The 17,642-nt window shown below is 58.3% G+C and overlaps 2 protein-coding genes across 5 annotated transcripts in view; one reads left to right on the top strand and one right to left on the bottom strand.

Moving 5' to 3' along the window:
- LOC123349431 (cadherin-1-like) overlaps positions 1-3,933 on the top strand; it is a 16,829-nt gene extending 12,896 nt beyond the window's left edge. For 2 of the 3 annotated variants that reach the window (XM_044987503.1, XM_044987504.1), the window contains exons 7-9: positions 2,381-2,523; positions 2,956-3,091; positions 3,726-3,933. In XM_044987503.1, coding sequence (XP_044843438.1) covers positions 2,381-2,523; positions 2,956-3,091; positions 3,726-3,815 — 369 coding nt within the window. In that variant the 3' untranslated portion in view covers positions 3,816-3,933. The remainder of the gene's footprint in view (positions 1-2,380; positions 2,524-2,955; positions 3,092-3,725) is intronic. The other variant, XM_044987505.1, reaches the window with a different exon arrangement.
- On the bottom strand, positions 3,791-17,642 carry GAS8 (growth arrest specific 8). 2 transcript variants are annotated; one of them, XM_044987502.1, is made up of 11 exons: positions 17,529-17,642; positions 15,796-15,888; positions 14,251-14,448; positions 13,735-13,941; positions 12,577-12,631; positions 11,568-11,773; positions 10,978-11,145; positions 10,434-10,520; positions 8,370-8,579; positions 5,324-5,389; positions 3,791-4,715 (listed from the first exon to the last, which is right to left on the bottom strand). In XM_044987502.1, the coding sequence occupies exons 2-11, from the start codon at positions 15,808-15,810 to the stop codon at positions 4,566-4,568; spliced, it is 1,362 nt and encodes a 453-aa protein (XP_044843437.1). In that variant the 5' UTR covers positions 15,811-15,888; positions 17,529-17,642; the 3' UTR covers positions 3,791-4,565. The 2 variants fall into 2 exon arrangements, with proteins under 2 accessions (XP_044843437.1, XP_044843436.1); XM_044987501.1 differs by lacking the exon at positions 17,529-17,642 and adding an exon at positions 16,830-16,958.

Here is a 17,642-nt window from a genome sequence, read left to right as displayed (position 1 = left end):
ACACACAGGGCACTACTAGAGATGCTGGGGCCACAGACTCGGCAGCTGCCTCTACACTCCCACTGCTAGCCAGTGCCATCAAACCGCTGCCCGTACCCACTTAGCAAGCCTGCCAGGGGGCTGCACAGGAGTCCCCAGTGGGGGGCAGAGCTGGGGCGGGAGAGCCTGGCTGGAGGGGGGCAGCTTTTTCAAACACCACAAGCTGACATGGGTCTCACAAGCGACCCACAGATCTGAAAGCACCCAGCCACCCGTGAGCAGCTTCCACCCCCACCCAGGGCAGGTCTCCCATTCCCTGGCTGGCAGGGAGGTAATACCCTTTACTCAGCCCTGGCTGTCCTGTTGCTCTTTAAATAGCCGTGGGGAACCAATCAGTGAAATTCACCCTCTTTTTCAAAACCAGTGGAATGGCCAATCATGTGGCTCCAGTCACTTAAAAAAAAAAATCCTTACAGCCCATTGGCTGTCAGGCAGAAGGGGGGCGGAGTTTATCAGTCACACGCTGGGCAGGGCTCCACTGACACACACAAAAACCTGCCAAGACCCCGCAGGGGAGTAAAGCACAATAACCCGCCGGGTAAAAAAAACAGGCTAAAAACATCCAAGTCCAAAGTTGCTTTTTTTTTCCCTACCTTGGCACCTTGAAGTGGGGTTTGCTGTGCTGCCTGTGAAGGGCACGGCTGGGCGAAGCAGGCGAGGGCAGGCCCAGCAGCTGGGCTGGCAGGAGCAGCAGAGGGAGGGTGCCCCAAAGCCTGGGCAGCAGTGGGCACAGCCTGACTCCTGCTTAGAGAAGGGGTTTCTCGCTGGCTCTCTGGCGTCACAGCAGCCCCGGGGGAGCCTGCGGTAGGGGTGGGCCAGCAGTAAGTACCCCGCGCCCTGCAGCTCAGCTGGGGATCACTGAGCTGGCTGCAGTCCCACAGCAGGGGCAGGGTCCCACGCCCCGGGCAGCCTGCTCACACTCTGGTGCGGGGCACTGCGGCATGGAGCTCCCTGGGACTTACCACAGCCCCATCGGGCACTCGATGGGCTCCCCTCCTAAGTGTAACTGGGGATCGCCACTCCAGCCCTGCCCCTTGGCTCCCCACACAAACACCCAGGCCAGTTCCAGACACACAACCCCTGCCCCTACCACGGCAGAGCAGGCGGGGAAGGCCGCACACTGAGCCCTGCTGGGACCCGTTTGCCAGAAGCAGCCCAGGGCCGGGGTGGGATGGGGTCTTGTGAGCTGGGCTCCTCCCTCACCCATCAACCATTCCCCACAACAAGCCGGACCAGGCTGGATCCTCCCTCTGGCTTCACGGGGGGACACTCCGTTCCTGGCCCTACCCTGGCTTCTCACCTTTGGGGCCACTCAGAGGAAGGGCTCTCATCCTGACTGCCCCTGCTCTGGAAACCGGCTCTGACAGGGCATGGGGGTGTGGGGCCTTGTCTGGCCACGTGGGTCGAACCCTGTTGCAGGTGGTGTTAGAGACAGACTGTCCCTCTGCAGCCAAGGGCTGGTGCTGCTCCATGGTGCTGGGCCATCCCTCCCCAGGCCCTGCTCCTCGCCGAGGCCCCAAGGTTACTCACTGGCCTCGCTAGCTCAGCAAACAGAGCCGGGCCTGGCTCCCAGTGCTAAGCCCTGGTAACGTGCTACAGGGAATGGTGCCACAGGGAGGGGACTGGAGGGTGGAGTGGGGCAAATGGCCAATGCTCTCCGCTGCCCTGATCTATGTCAGAGCTGCTGGGGCGATGCCACACGTTCATGAGGTTAGCCAGTGCTGGGGACAGCAGTTCTGCTGTGCGGGCTTCAGAAATCAGGCTTGGGCCCTGCCTCACCCCTCATCGGCTTGGGCGTGCACCAGGGCCCTGCCTCACACACACACACCCATCCACCTGGGGGTGCACCAGGGCCCTGCCTCATGCCCTCTCCCCCATCGGCCTGGGCGTGCGCCAGGGGCCCTGCCTCACCCCCCATCGGACCAGGGACCTGCCTCACCTCCCCATGCTGCTGGAAGGGGATTTTCCATCAGGGTTGGACTCAGACTTCACCCCCCGAGCGATGGCCGCTGGGCTGACGGAGGCATTGTTCCATTGCCTGGGCTGCCCGTAGAGAGGGTGAGGTGGGGGTCAGGTCAGCAGAGCCACAGTGCGCAGGGGGTGGATTTTCCCAGCCTGGAGCACCCTAGCGATGGAGCGTAGAGCAGGCCTGAGTGCCCTGCGCTCTGCCCTCCAAGCCCTCCCCGTTTACCAGAGCGCGGAGACGCTGTTCTGCTGCCCACGCCAGTGCTCGCCCGTGCGACCCCGTGTGGTGGGCACTGCCGTGGGGCGGGGAAGTGGCTGTGGGGCTTTGGGGACCAGGCGTGAGGGGCCCCGCTTGGCTCATTATCTTGTGTCCCAGGTCAAAAACATGTCCGAGGCCCCTAGCAGCTCCCTGACCATCCACGCGGTAAACGCTCTGACAGGCCAGCCCGCCACAGGCCTGGCCATGCACCTGTCCCGGCTCGAAGGCCCCGGGCTGCAGTGGATGGAGCTGATGAAGAGGTAGGTGTGGTGAGGCAGATGGGCTGCCCCTGGAAGGGGAAGGCCACCCCACAACCCCCCTAAGTGCAAAGGCCTGGTGGGTGTGGGGAGACAGATCCTGTGCTCTGACGTGACCCACTACGGTTCAATCTCCCCGTCAACTCCCAGGGCGGAGTGATGCACACACAGCACAAGGTGGTGCTGCCCAAAAACCGTCTCCTGGAGTCCCTGGGAGCAGCTCCTGCCGTCTGGAACGACCCCCCTGCCTGCTCCACCCCCAGGCGCTCTCCCCTGCTGTCACTCCTCTCCTTGTTCTGCCTTCTGCTTCCTGCTCTGCTCATGGGGGGAGCACGTCATCCCAACAGCTGGGCCTGGCTCCCAGCAAGGAGGCTCCAGGCCACCAAGGAGGGAGCGGTGGACAGCTTCAGTCTGATACACTCGTTTGGATTTCAGCTCTGCCAACGTGGATGGGCACTGCCCGCTCTGCCTGACTCCTGGGCAGATGAAGGCTGGCACATACAAGCTGCACTTCGACACTGGGGCTTACTGGCAGCAACTGGGCTACACTAGCTTCTACCCCTATGTGGAGGTAAATCTGCTAACGAGGAGCATGTCTGGGCCCAATCTCTCTCACCTGGGTTAAAGCAGGAGCGAGGAGAATCAGCCCTGTCTACAGAGCCAGTGCCAACGCTAGCATGTGCAGACCCGGGAGGCAGGGAGCACGTGGAGTGCCTGACGCCCAGGACACGGGTTGCTCTGTGACTGCCTCTCCAGAATCCTCCACTAAGTCAGGGGAGGTTGCCACAGATGCTACAAATGCACTGGAGCCCAAGGGTCAAACTCTTTGATACTCCACTGTAAACTCTGCCTCGTGGCCTGGCAGGGCAGCGGCTCCAGACTGACAGCAGCGTAAGGGGGCAGACTCTGGCCCCGTCTCCCCGCTCCCCACCCATCGCCTTTGCCATGTCAGAGTGACTAGGGCTCAGTGCAGCACAGAAGCACTTTGCACGGCTAATCTGCAGCTCTGTCCCCAGCAATCCCCGGCAGAGCTGGAGCCGCTCACTGTCAATGGGAAAGGGTCGCACTTCCTCCCGCCCTGGCGCTGCTCCTACAGTCCCTTAGGGACCGTCTGCGAGAGATCAAACTGCTGTGGGGCCGAGGCTCCTCCGAGCCAGCACACGCTGTGTCACACACGTAACCTGCTTCTCCCTTGTCTCTGCCAGGTTGTCTTCACGGTCACAGAGCAAACCCGGAAGCTGCACATCCCTCTGCTGATCAGCCCCTTCTCCTACACCACCTACAAGGGGAGCTAGAGCACAAGGGAGAGCAGGTCGGCCCCCGCGGCCGGCCTGGCCCTGGCCCTGGCTCCAGAGATGGGCCGGAGGAAGTGACGTGGGGGGGGGCCCACGCTATTAAAGGGTTCTTTCAGCAGCACTCGCCTTAGCCTGATGCACTCAGCTGCTCGTTAGCGAGCTCTGCGGATCCGAGTGGTAAAGCAGCCACGGAGACGGAGAGCTCAGCTCCAGGAAGGGCAGCATGGCTCTGCTGCTCAGGCACCCAGTTCTCCCTCCAGAGCCAGCAGGGCTCATCCCTCTTCCCGAGGCAGAGAGTTGGGCATACAGAGGAGACCCATGCAGGCCTCTGGGCTCCAGCCCCTGCCCAGGGCAGGAGAGGGCCTAGCTGGGAGGCCTATGGGTGCCGGGCTGGCTGAGAACAGGCTGCATATGGATGCCATGGGTGTGGTCTGGAGTGGCGACACCCCTGCTTACGGTGCTGTGCTACCCAGGGGCCAGCTAGCGGCTGGCTGGCTGGCACGTTCTCTAGGCAAGGGAACACGGGGCTGTGAGAGGTCTCCTTCCACGCTGCGCCCGGCCCTGCCCTGCCCTGGGAAGTGAAAAACGGTTCCTTTGGAGCCTGCTTAAAAACCTTTCTGGGGTCTGTTTAATGAGGCAGAGCCACAGCCCAGCCCCCTCCCTGTGGTGCTGGGACAGGAGCACGTGGGGAGGCTGCTGACAATATTTAGCGTAACCAAGAGGTGATGGACAAGCACGTGCCCAGCAGTGCTAGGTTGGGGTAGCAACCAGTCCGGCTGGGCCCTGCCCCAGCGTCTGTCCCATCACTGTGGTCTCCAGTGGTTTGAAGCCCACGTTGTCCAGGGGGATCCCGAAGGCTGTGAGCTTGGCCTCATAGGTGCGCAGCAAGTCGTTGTGTGCCTGGAAGTGAAGCAGAGTGTAAGTCCCAGGGACGTGCACACCACGCACAGGTCTTCACTAGCTAGCGCCTACCCGTGCAGAGCACCCACTCCTGCACCATCCCCGGTGGTGCCCGGCAGGGGCAAAGGGGGGCTGTCATCATAACCTGATCTCGGGCCCTGAGCCAGTCTGGGTGCTGGGGGTCCCTGGGTAACCCCCTCACAGAGAGAACCAGCACCGTGTGTCTAATTCCTGCCCAGCAGCAAGGGCTGCCCACACAATAGGAGATGCCAACGTGCCAGAGGGCTGAGCTGCCTGGCCAGCTCTTTCTAGCTTTGCCACATAATCAAGAGGATTAAACTCCTGACACAAGGGAGGTGCTGGGCAAAGGCTGTGTCTGTCTGTGCACACGTGTGCGGGAACAGCCCCTCCACTGCCTCCTCTCCTGCAGGAGAGATGACGTCTAACAGAGCCACGGAGGAGCAGTGTCCTGGAGCTTCTCCTCCATCCCCATTAGGTTTTGCACAGGAGGACTCTCCCTGCAGGGCATGTGACCATGTGGCATGTCCCAGCGCTGACCCTGCCTGGTTCCACTGGGGCGGGAGAGAAGCAGGGTCCCCTCTCCTCACCTTGCAGACTCGGGCCAGCTCGTACTGGAGATCCTTGATGGTGTTGTTCTTGGAATCCAGCACGTCCTGGGAAGGGAGATCAGAGCCTTGTTACTGGGTGGGTCCCCCGGGCATGGGTCAGAGCCCAGCTCAGCATGGTGCCACGGGAAAGCTGCAGAGATTGGCATGGCAAGGTTCCCACAGTGCTGCCAGAGGAGGTGGTGCCTGCTGGCAGGAGGGACCGGAACATAACCTCAGAACCCTGCTCAGTGTAACTGACCCAGAGACTGAGATGCCTTAGTGCTGCCTGCCGCCAGTTTATGTTGCTTCTGGTGGGTTAGACATGGCCTCATGCTCCCTTAGGTAACGAACACTGCGGAGAAGCCCATGCCCCTGCACGGCACTGCGGGAGCTCGCAGCCCACGTCACCCCACTCCAGCCTGGTTTCCTCCCAGCACCAAGCCACAGATACGACAGAGGGAATCCTCAGGCCACTCTATGGAGTACGACCTTAGTCCCCAGGGAGGCATTAAGAGTGCCTTGAAACCTTCCCATGACAAGCAGGCCCCACCCGATCCCACCCTCCTGCCTCACAACCACAGGGTCCGAATCCAGCCCTTCTGGGTGCCCAGTGCCCATTGACAGCCAGCCTAGCACAGACCCCCGGGCTCTCTGCAGCTGGGGAAAGCGGAGACTGGAGGAGATCCAGGGCCCTGGTGGCTGAGTAGGGCCCTTTCTCTGAGCCCCCTTGTCAAACTGCTACACCTGGTCTGACATTCTGGGGTTCAGGAGTGTTCTCCCTTCGGTTAAGCGGCTGGTTTGCTGCAGAAGCTGTGGGATGTGTGGAGGCTGCACATGTGTCTATTAAGCATGAGGTGCCTGACTTGCCAGCAGCCTGTGCTCTGCAGAGGGCAGCAAACGAACAACAGGGTGGAGGGCCCTGCTCGGGCTGGTCTCAGGAAGGCAGGGGACCCCCAGTTTGGGGCCATATTATGAAAGGAACCCCTGGCGGGGTATGGAGTTGTGATGAGGCGAGGTGGCTGTGCCTCACGTATGCTGCCTGGCCTTTCCGCTCCCAGAACCCAACCAGGGGCCTCTGACCTTGGTGCCACCGAGAGCTTGTCTACACTAGTTAAATCGGTCCTGAGATGTACCAACAGTGCCGCTCTGCTAACATTAGTGTGAGGGGAAGGCCAGGGCTGCATTTTTGCCGCTCCGTCACCTAACTGCTCAAACGCCAGGGCCCGGGCTACACGGCACCAGTGCAGAGTTACAGACCGGAAGCTTTGCAGTGTAGATGTAGCCTGCAAGAGGCAGCTGAGCAAAGGAATTTGGAGACTCCAGCACCGCCAGCAGCTGCTGGAGAGATCATTGCCTTGGTGGTTTCTGAAGAATGTGTTTTGTGATCTGCTCCCCCCAGGCCAGGCAGTGGAGCTCATTCCATCCCCAGTGTCTGAGCACTACAGCACTGTTACTGGTTCATCCTCACAACACCACAGGGAGGGAGGGAGGGAAATTGTATCTCCATTATAGTGCTGGAAGCTGAGCACGGGGTGGATGAAGTGACTGGCCCCAGGTCACACAGGAAATCCATGGCTGAGCCAGGAACCCAGGTCTCCTGAGTCCTGAGCCCGTTCGAGCTGGGCTGGGACAAAGGCAGACAAGTGCTGCTTCTCCTGTTACTGCTGCCACTTGCTTGGAATGTGGAATCACTAAGCCTGTTCTCCCCTCGCCCCAGGAGCTCCCTGCCATGTATTTTTAGGGTGCCAGACGTCCCAGAGCCTGCTGTGAGCCATAGAGCCAGGAAGGAAAGCAGGTGGTGTGGGGGGGGGACGGGGACTGACTAGTGAGATTAATCTTAGTTCATCATTGGTCATTATGTCCCCACTAGCCCCCATGGCCATAAAGCCCCGGGTATGCCTCCACTAGAGCTGGCAGGTGTCATTGCCAGCTCCAGGAGACATACCCGTGCTAGCTCTCATTGAGCTACCTGCTAAAATCCCAGTGTCGCTCTAGAGGTGCAGGCAGCAGGAGAGGCTGCTGCCCCAGTATGACACTTCGAGCGAGGAATCGCCTTCCAGCTCCACGTGGTGGCATGGCCAGAGTGGAGCCTGCTTAGATTGCCGGGGGTGGGGCCAGCCAGGAGAAGGCTGTCTCCGCAGAGCTGGCCAGGGGAAAGCCTGGGTGAGGCTGCTGCTCAGGGTGCTTCCATCCCTCACCTTGACAGTGTACAAACAAGCACAGTGCCCGGCTTGCGGAGCCTGGCACACAAAGGAATCAGCAGCCCCGACAATTCTCCTGTGGGATGGGACTCGGCCCAGCCCTTTCCACAGCTGCGGAGGCGAGACTCAGCACTGAGCCTGCCCCTCATGCGAGGAGAATCCTAGTGCCCCGGGGGGTTACCCATACAATGGCCTTCATGGCAGTGACAGGAGGCCGCTGAAACCCATCCCCTTGCCACAGCGGTAGCCTAGGGATTCTGGCAGGACAATGGACCATGTCAGGGCTTTTCCCTGGGTGTGCCAGGACCCCAGCTCTACACACATCTTAGAGGTGAAATTCTCCCAAGACGAGGGGTGAATCTTCCCGTCCTCCCACTCTATTGGGCCTCTCCTCCTGCACCACAAGCCTGGGGCTGCGCTAACAGAGCAGAAACTCTGACAAAACTACCAAGCTCAGCTAGCCACCAGGCGGGAGTAAGAGTGTGGGGTCCCACAAGGTTGGTCCTCGCTCCTCAGAGGGTGCAGGGAGAAGGAGAGGGCTCCCGCCTGGTCACAAAGGGACCATTCTCTGATGCCTTCTCCAAGCCTGTCTGCACCACGAATGTAGCCCCCTGCTGCCTCCAGCAGGATCCCTCTCCAGCTACAGAGACTGCTCTCAACTCTTTGGTGCGGAGGTTAAAAGGCCAGAGATTTAGCCCATGTTTAGCCACAGAGCAGGCCCGGCCCCCCGGTGCAGCCCTATCACCCCAAGCCCTAACCCTTGAAGCGGGGAGGGGGCAAGCCCAGCAAGAAGTGACCCTTCCGCTCCTATCTCTCCCCCAAGACCCTGAAGCAGGGTACGGTACCTCCAGTTTGCGGGTGACCATGGTGAGGGCGCTGGGGTCGAGATTGGAGGCTGAGAGGACTTCGTTAAGCTGCACGTCCTTCTTCTCCAGTATGTTGGAGAGGGCCTTTAACTTGCGCTCCAGCAGCAGGTTCTTGAAGCCAGTCTTCTGCTGTACCTCATTAATAGCTTTGGTGAACTTCTGATAGAGCTCGTCTCGTTCTGCCTGCACCTGCTCAGGAGAGAGCCACACACCCAGTTAGCAAGGAGAGCTCCATGCCATGCCTTCAAAACCATCTGCTCTGCACTGCAGTGCAGGAACAGCCACACTGGGACTGACCAATGGGCCACCAGGTTGGGTGGCATGCCCCTGACATGGCCAATACTGGAAACTTCAGTGGAAGTTAACATACCCGACTCCCAATGGGAAAATCCCTCCCCGTGAAGCAAGAGGAATGAGGAGTCTGGAGCATTTCTCCCCAGCCAGCACCACTGCATGTGTGTTCTTTAGCACATGCACCCCATGGGCCTGACTTTAATAAGCACAGTGTACCTGCCAGAGCCAGGAATGTCATAAACTACCCCCACCAAACAGCTCCTGCCCCAGACGGATTCCCCGTAGGACGCGGGTCTTCCCCCTTAGCCCACTTTCATTCCTCTGCACTGTATGCTCAGCTCCTGTCCTAGTTTCCACCTCAACAGCTACGTTTTGTGCTTATCCAAAGGGGCCCAAGTGCTCTGTAAACATTAGCCAATCCTCAGGTCATCTCTGAGAGGCAGGTATTACTATCCCCAGGTCAAGATGGGCTGGCTGAGAGACTGGCCCCAGGTCACGCCATGAATCAAGAACAGATATGGGAAGAGAAACCATGAATCCTGGCTCCTAGCAGAGCGGTGCCATGGCAGCATGCTGGGCCCAGAGGCTGATGGATTGAAACCATCCTCTGGTAGCCACAGTCTCCTCCTTTTTTAACAGTGAGGGGAATTAATCATTGGATCAACTGACCTCGGGGCGTGATGGATTCTCCATCACTTCGAATCTTTAAACCACGACTGATGTCTTTCTCAAAGATGTACTATAGCTCAAACCAAAGTTATGGGCTTAATGCAGAAATTACTGGGTAAGGTTCTCTGGCCTGTGCTTTGCAGGTCAGATTAGATGGTGACATTTGTCCCTTCTGGCCTTAAAGTCTATGGCTGTGAGACCCCAGGACCCTATTCTGGCCCTCAGAGTAACCCCAATGCCAAGTGCATACAGGGATCACCCACTCGCCTTGCAGCGGGTAGGAATGGCAGATGTTAGCAGCAGCAACTAAGAGAACCTTGGCTCTTATCTAGTTAATGTGTCTGAATTAAGACATATCCTCCAAAGCCTATTTCCAAATGCACTGAATATGCTGCTGCCTCAATGACAGCTTGTTAATGAGGTCTCCTATCAATGTTCACATTGCTGGGGATTCTCCGCGAATTGCAGACAAGCTCCATGCTGTCTTAACCCACTCAGCTGGGGGAAAGACCCTCAGGCTACAAGCACTTAATCTGAAGCATGCTCTCTGAAGGCTGGCATGCCAGTAACAGAATCCACCTGGTCAGAGCAGGGAGCATCCTAAAACCAGCGGTTAGAGGAGAGACTGAGGATGCTAGTTCCAGTGGAAAGGCTGGGGCTCCACAGTGGTGATCTGTTGCTGTGCTGTATCCAGCACTCCCTCACCGTAGCAGGGAGACTCTCAGCAACAATCTCTCTTGTCTTCCTCCTGGCCTAATGCTGCAGCCAGGCAACCCCAGGCCAGGAAGGGACCAGTGGAGCATGTGTTATTGTTTAGTCAAGTACAAAGCTGGGCCTGTCCACTGAGCACAGGAGATGGCAGAGCAGAGAGAGAGCTCAGAGAAGGCAGCCGCTCACACGGAACGGAGAGGGTGTCAGAACCCAGGACAACCCCAGGCTGAGCTGAGGCCTGTGCAGTCATCTACAACGTTACCATTGTGACATCATCTCACCCCAGGATCCCAGCTGTTCAGAGGGGGCTGGGGTGGGAAGGGAACTCCCCATGCTCAGGTGCTCTCACTTCCTGCCCATGGCTCTCACCTTGCTGAACCTCTGCTCCAGCACTTCATGTTCCCACTGAAGGTCTTTTAATTCCTTCTGAGTGACTTTCAAACGGGCCTTTGTGTTCTGCAGAGGGGAGGAGAAAGGGAATGAGATTAGACTCATGTTATGGGTTCCTGGGGCAGGGGAGAGGCGGCACAGGAGAATACCAGACTCTGCTCCCCAAGCTGGGCATCACCCGCACAGAATCCTCTCTCTCTTAACAAGACACGTGCGGCTCAGGAGTCAGCCCTGGGGGGCAGGAATCCATTATTCCCCTTCCTCCACTAGGGTGAGATCCTCTGCACCCCGAGTTCGGGGATCCCCACCAGATGCCATGCTGAGGACACCAGCGTAAGCCAAGCACCACTGAAGGGGATTCCATTTTGGAGTCTGTCAGTGTAGTTCCCAGATGACCAGCAAAGGCCACTATTCAAGCCCAGTCTGTACCCTGGACACAGCACAAGGAGTGCTCTGAAAAGGAGTGGGAGAGACACTACAGACATGGGACCTAAACCGGATGGGAGCCGAGCAGCTGACTCACAGCCAGTGCCTCCTTGTCCTTCTCGTAGTGGGCTAGCTTCTTCTGCAGCTCGGCCACCTCCTCCCGGGCCCGCTGCAGGGGCTCTGTTTGCCTCTTGTTCTGAAGCAGCACTTCCGCCATCTCCTTCTCCAGGTGATCCTCCTTCTTCTTCATCTCCTCCATCTGCTCCTGTTCTCAGGGGCAGATACACAAGTACTGAGTCCCTGAGCAGGGCTGCCAGCATGGGGCATCGCAGCAGGAGACCCCAGGCCTGCAGGACTCCCAAGCACTGCATGTAGCACTGCTGCAGCAGCATCCTAGCAGATGGCTTACAATGGGGATGTTTATAAAGCAGCTGCATGATCTTCATGAGTGTAATTGTGTATGAGTGTCACCACTCCTCAGGATTAGAGGTGATGGTGCTCACAAAGCATATGAAGCAGCTGGGAAAACCCCTGCAGTGGACGGCACTCAATGGGAAGCCAATACTGAAATGCGCGTAGAGTTAACAGGCAGGAACTGTCACCTCCAAGAAAGCGTCAGTCCTCTCCACACTGGGCTTCTGGCCCAGCTGTGTCCCCACTCCGGCGCCGGGCACAGGCGAGCGTTACCTTGAGAGTGTTGATGAGTGCCAGGTTGTTGAGGGTGACGTCGTTGTAGTAGTTCTTGATGTCACTGAAGGCCTTCTCGTGGTTCTTCATCAGCGTGTTGATCTGTCCGTTTTTCCTCTCCTCGATCTCATGGATCTCTGTTTTCCTCCGCAGATCCAGCTCATCCCGCAGCACACGCATCTTCTTGTCGTACTTGGCCTCAATCTCTGAAGGGAAGCACCACACATAGCTGAGTGACCACCCCATAGGGCAGGCCAGACAGGCTGGGACCCAGTGCATGAGCACCCCTTTGCTGCTGCTACAAGCTGCTTGTCAGTCCACACTATGGGGATGGTACTCTTGGAAAGGATGCCCATTAATGGTGCCATATCAGCTCCCATTAGTGTATGGAGCAGTTACAGCAGAATCATGGAAGGGAATGCCCAGAAAGCCTGGCTGACGGCGGTGCCCAGACACCATAGGCATGGGAGCACTAGAAACACTCAGGTAATCAGCCCATGCAAATCAAACCACATTGTAATAAAGAGGTACCAGCACAAGGCCAAAGTGCCTGTAAAGTCTCCTCCAGCCTCAGAGCCCTGCAGCTCCAGAGAGCCAGTAAGCAGCTGTGAAGGGCACTACCTACTGCTTGGTGCCCACTGTGGTGCCCGCCAGACCACAGTGTTAAACAATCCCCCCCCGACAGAGATGGGGGGAGCAGGGCTGCACTGCCACATGGAGACAGGCAGTGCAGAGTGAGACCTGAGTCCAACCTTGAGTGGCAGCAAAGCACCCGCAGCTGGTGCTGCTCTGATCCATTCTACATGCGCAGACAAGCTGCTCCTGGGAATTCAAACAAGCCACTCAGCCTACAGGCCACAAGCAGCAGAAGAGGGAAGGAGGAGGAGAATGGCATCCACCAGCGGGGCCCTGTTTTGCTCTGGGGAGGGAGCCCATGGAGGCACAGTGTGATGAGTGGTAAGGCAGCTCTCACTCTGGGTTTCATACAGGAGTCCAAATAGGAACTGACCTTTCACTTGTCTCTCAAAGTCGCTGCGCAGCCGTGTGATCTCCTCCTCTTGTTTCTGACAGGGAGAAGCTGCACATTAAACCTGGATAGCCAAACAGAGAGAGAAATCCTCCCCTACTCACAAGCTCAGAGTCAAGGCCATCTGCGCACCTGGCTGCAGTGAAAAGCCATCACCGAAAGGCTTGAGGGCTGCTGACCTGCTGTGCCAGTAATGCCCGCTCTGCCATAGGCTGCTGAGTGTGCCCCCGGATGTATGGACTACATTCAGACACCTGGGACATGCAGGGAGCCTGCACTGAACCTGCAGGTGTGTTTCAGGGGCACTCCCCCTGGCTTAGGGACAGTATCACTCTCCGGGGACATTTCTTTCCCCACTGACTTTGGCCATTTCTGTTTGGCAAACACCGATTCCAGTGCCTGCTCCACCATGCCCCAGGGTTCCTTGTGCAGCACACACCAGGTTGGTTCTGCCTACAGTAACCCCCATGTCAGTGCACCAGCACCCAGCATAGCTCTGGGAACTGCACTGGATCTGCCAGATCAAATCAGACCTTTGGTCCATATTACCCAATATCCTGCCCCAGGAAATGACCAATGTCTGAGGAGGACACAAATTCCCACAATGCACCTGGCCATGCCAGAAATCCTTCCTGACCCCATGGGGATCAGCTGATGCCCTGGAGCCCATGGTTTGATTACCAATCCTACTGCAGTTTGCAAAGTGACACATGCAGTTACTGGTCATCAGGTTCTCCAGCCCTGGGTTGGATTCTGACTCCTGCGGCACTGAACCTACTGGCTGACTCCCAGCCCCAGGAGGACAGACTTCCATCAGTGACTCTAAATAGCTCTCCCACAGATGTCACTGGGTGACCCCTTAATTACACATTATGGGGATGGTGCGAGAGTCAGGGACTGATCAGTCTCCATTCAGCCCTTCAGAGACTGGATGTCTCAGCCAGGTGCCTCCTCTCGCCTCCTTCTCTGACAAGCTAACCTTGGGCTCTCCCATCTCCGTTACATGCCAATACCACCCAAACCTTGACTTGCTCCGGCGTCTCTGCTGCTCTCTTCTTCCAGGCTGCGGTGAGGAGGCTGGAGAAGCCCTGCAGCTAAGGTGTCTCCAGCCCCATGATTATCTGCCTGAGAGCAACGTACCATGCGCAGGTTTTTCACCACCACCTCATTGGCCAGCTCCTGCTCCTTTAGCTCCACTTTCAAGGTGCGCATATCCTTGCGCAGCTCCGTCTCCTGGGTGCGGTGCTCCTTCTGGGCCAGCTTCATGGACACAGTGCCCTCTGCCTTCAGTTCTGTGATGTTGTTCTGGTGCTCGTACAACAGGTGCTTCACCTTCTGCTTGTAAACCTGGGAAAAAGGACCTCAGTGGTGTAAAGCCACAGACAGGGATGGGAGCAGGGGGAGCCCAGCAGCGGGGACCCAGCCCTCTGCAGGGGCTTGGGAAGAGGGGCATTAGCAGATGCTGGCAAGAACACATTTGAACTTGAAATACTGCCTGAGACACCCCTTGCTAGTGTCCTGCCCAATTCCCTTTGCCCCCTCAGGGCTCACTCAAAGAACACCGGGTGCTACTAACTACGGGCACAGCCAAGGAAGGATCTGTGGCACCCGTAAGGAGAGCTGGAATCCACTAACCGTCCTCCCTTAGCCTCTCACTTTAATCTCCACTTGATGCCGCTCCTCGGCCTCCTCCATTTCACGGTCCTTGTTGCGCAGCTCCGCCTTCTTCTCATCCAGCTGCCGACGGGTGATCTCCCAGAAGGTGTGGATCTTGTCACGCTCCAGCTGGAAGTAGTTGCGCTCCTCCCGTTCGCGGTCCAGCTCCTCCCGGAGACGCACAATGTGCTCCTCCAGCTGCAGAGCCAACAAGCGCAGCTGGTGAAGGCACCGGTGGGGGAGTTCTCCTCCACAAAATTGCTGACTTATGTCTCTCTAGCACCTGTCACCCTCTGCGGGCCCAAAGCTCTTTCCAAACTACCCACAGCAATCCCTACAGCCTCCTCTGGGTAGAGCATGGCAGCTGTTTAACAGGATACAGAAATTTAGGAGGGGAAGTGACGATGCCATATCCAACAGAAACCACAGGGCGTTTAGGGAGGTAGGCTGTAATTAGCCATTAAGATATGGATACTGGGACTAACACCCTGACCTCTGGGAAAGGGAGCTAAGGCATCTTTATTGATCGGAAGAGAACAGACCCGCAGATCTATTTGTCATCTGGAAGAGCAGTGCTGCATTCATTAACAACCAATTCTGACTCAGAATTGCAGGCTCCTCTTTTAGACTGCAGGGACATTGGGTCAGGGCTCATGCCTTCATATGTGATTGTATAGCAGCCAGCAAAGCAGGGCCTTGACCCTGAGTGGGCCTTGGGACATTACCATACTAAATAATAAACTAGGGAAGAGCGCTACCTCCTGAATCACTAACTCCCCTTTGCGCAGCACCTAGTCCGTTCTCTCTGTCAAGCACTGGCTTCACTTAAGATGTGATGAAAGCGCAGCAGCTCGCATGATTGCAGATCATCAAACCACTGACTGAACAATCATAGACCTGAATCTGAACGAATACCACTTGAGGAATTAGTTTGCTTGGGCCTGGAGAGAAGAGGAAGGTGTATTTATGGCATGGGGTGTATGAATGCCCTAGCAACAGACATTGATTTCATCAGTAATTCAAGTTCTAAAAGGGTTATACATCTATATCAGAGTGAGTGGAGGGGGCTGTTTCCAATAGGAAACAAAAGACAGAACAAGACATAGCGCTCAGACTAACAGGGAAATGCTAGACTGTGTCACAGAAAACCTTTTATAACTACTAGACAGTGGAACAGGGTGCAGAGGAGGGCACAGAATCCTGCTCACGGGCAACAGAGTGCAGGCTAGATGAGGGACACAGGGAAGTTATGGAAGCTCTGGAGAGGGAGAGATGAGATGGTTAAACCCTTTGGGAACCCAACTACACCCCAAAGCCCACAACGAGTCCACTCTTGTGACACCCATGCAAATAGTTCAGGCATGTGAGGGATGGTGCAGTTGCTACTAACCTTCACCATCTGCCATCTCCATGGGTTGAACCAAAGCTTGTGCACTTTGTGCCACCAATAATCCTTACAAATGGGAGCCTCCTCTCGCCAGGAGCTCGGTGGCCATGTGAAGCCCTAGGGCAGAGAGCCCTAGGAGAGATGCTGTGAGCTCTCACCTGATCCTTGCTCATGTCCTCCGGGGGGACAGCATCCACCACCGCTGCAGCTTTGCCCCCCTTGGCTTTTTTGTCACCTTTCTTTTTGGGCGCCTTAGAAAAGAAAACAATATACATGACAGGCGTGCATAGCTCAGACCTACAGAGGTGCCACCGACCTGGGCTGCTGGGGAGCCACTGGGTGTGGATGTCATTCTTATCAATGAGATGACACAAGGTGGGATCATCCAGTTCCACACAGGCCAGGGGTGCAGCTTTGAGAGGGCTGGAGGGTCAGTAAAGGTACAAGAAACTCCACACCAGAGCAATTAACTAAGACTGCACTGGTACTGCTACTTCTGGTGCTGGGGACTGGGATGCATGGCTCCCTCTCACACTCCCCATGCTATGTCTGGTGTGTCCTCGCTCACCCAGATCCCATGTGGTGGAACTTGTCCTAACCAGCCAAGGCATTTTGGAGCAGCCTGAGCCCTGTGACGAGTTAGGGGCATGCACTTGAGGGGAAGGCAACAGGTGCCACGGGCTGGTGCAGCCAAGGTCTCAGAATGACCCGTCACCCGGAAGGACTGTGTGACCCAGAGCTCGGGGCATTGACCAGCCCAGCTGCAGCTCCAGGAAGGCCACTGCAGCCCTCAGTCCCGAGCAAAGTGCCCAGGCACAGAGGAAATGGGACAATTCTGCTGCCTGCCCCAGAACCCTGCCCCAAATGCTGATGCCCCCCAATGGACCCCTGAACCCAGTGTTTTCCCCCCAGCCACCCTCTCCAACCCAGGGGCTCCCCCCAGTGCCCCAGGGGACCCCTCGATCCCAGGGGCTCCCCTCAGCACTCCAGGGGACCCCTCCAACCCTGCAGCTCCCCCCAGCGCCCCAGGGGACCCCTCGATCCCAGGGGCTCCCCCAGGGGACCCCTCCAACCCTGGGGCTCCCCCCAGCGCCCCAGGGGACCCCTCGATCCCAGGGGCTCCCCCAGGGGACCCCTCCAACCCTGGGGCTCCCCCAAGCGCCCCCCTCGACCCCAGGGTCCCCCCCCTCACCATGGCTCCTGCAGCTGCTGCTCGGGCTCGGCGGAGTCACCGAGTCTCCAGGCAACCGCCGGGGGAGCCTCGCGAGAACTCCGGGCGGGCCGGGCCGCCCATAACAACACGCGCCACGGCCCTAGCAACCGCCGGCGGCGCTTCTCCCTGCGGAGCCCGGCTTGGCTCGGGGGGCGGGGCCAGTGCGCCGGGCGGGGCCCTGCCCCGCCCGGAGCCCGGGCCCTGCAGCTCGGCCCTTCCCGCTGGCCCCAGGGGCCGCAGGCGGCGGGGCCCCTCCCCGGGGTGTCCGGGCGGCGCCTTCCCCCGCCCCCCCCCCCCCCGGCGGCGCACAGCCAAGCCCCGGCCTGTGTGCGGGCTCCGGAGCCCGCGGAACTGCCCGAGACTGCGGGGGGGGGGGGCAGTCTGACCCTCCTCCCTTCGCCCGGCCACTGGGGGGCCAGTGCCAGCCAGTCTGTGGGTGCGCAGCACGTCGGGCTCCCGGCTGTCGGGTGGGGGACAGGGACTGGGGTGGCCAGTCAGACTCGAAGCTCAGCGTGATGCCATCGGGTGGCAGAGCATCCAGGCTCCATTCCTGTGCTTCTCCCACCCGCCCATCTACCCCCTGGCTGCCAGGCACCTGGAAAGACACAAGCACCAGCCACAGGTTTCCGTGGAGCAGGACGATCCAGATATGACCTGCCTGGTGTCCCCTGAGCTTACCCAAGGCACTGCTGCCCCCGCTGTGCTCTGTGATTCCTTTGCTGTGAACGCTGCAGTAAGGAGCTCAGCTGGGCCATTGCATCCTGGAACCGCAAGCTGTTTGTGAGGATTGGG

This window comes from Mauremys mutica, chromosome 14, assembly GCF_020497125.1.
Source record: "Mauremys mutica isolate MM-2020 ecotype Southern chromosome 14, ASM2049712v1, whole genome shotgun sequence".
Taxonomy (NCBI): Eukaryota; Metazoa; Chordata; order Testudines; family Geoemydidae; genus Mauremys; species Mauremys mutica.
This window is presented reverse-complemented; position numbering and strand designations above follow the sequence as displayed.

Excerpts from the sequence above, each read along its gene's own strand:
- GAS8 (XM_044987501.1), bottom strand. Across the intron at positions 13,942-14,250 it reads GGCATCAAGTGGAGATTAAA|GTTTACAAGCAGAAGGTGAA; the intron begins GTGAGAGGCTAA and ends CCTTTTTCCCAG. Across the intron at positions 5,390-8,369 it reads TGGTCACCCGCAAACTGGAG|GACGTGCTGGATTCCAAGAA; the intron begins GTACCGTACCCT and ends CTCCCTTCCCAG.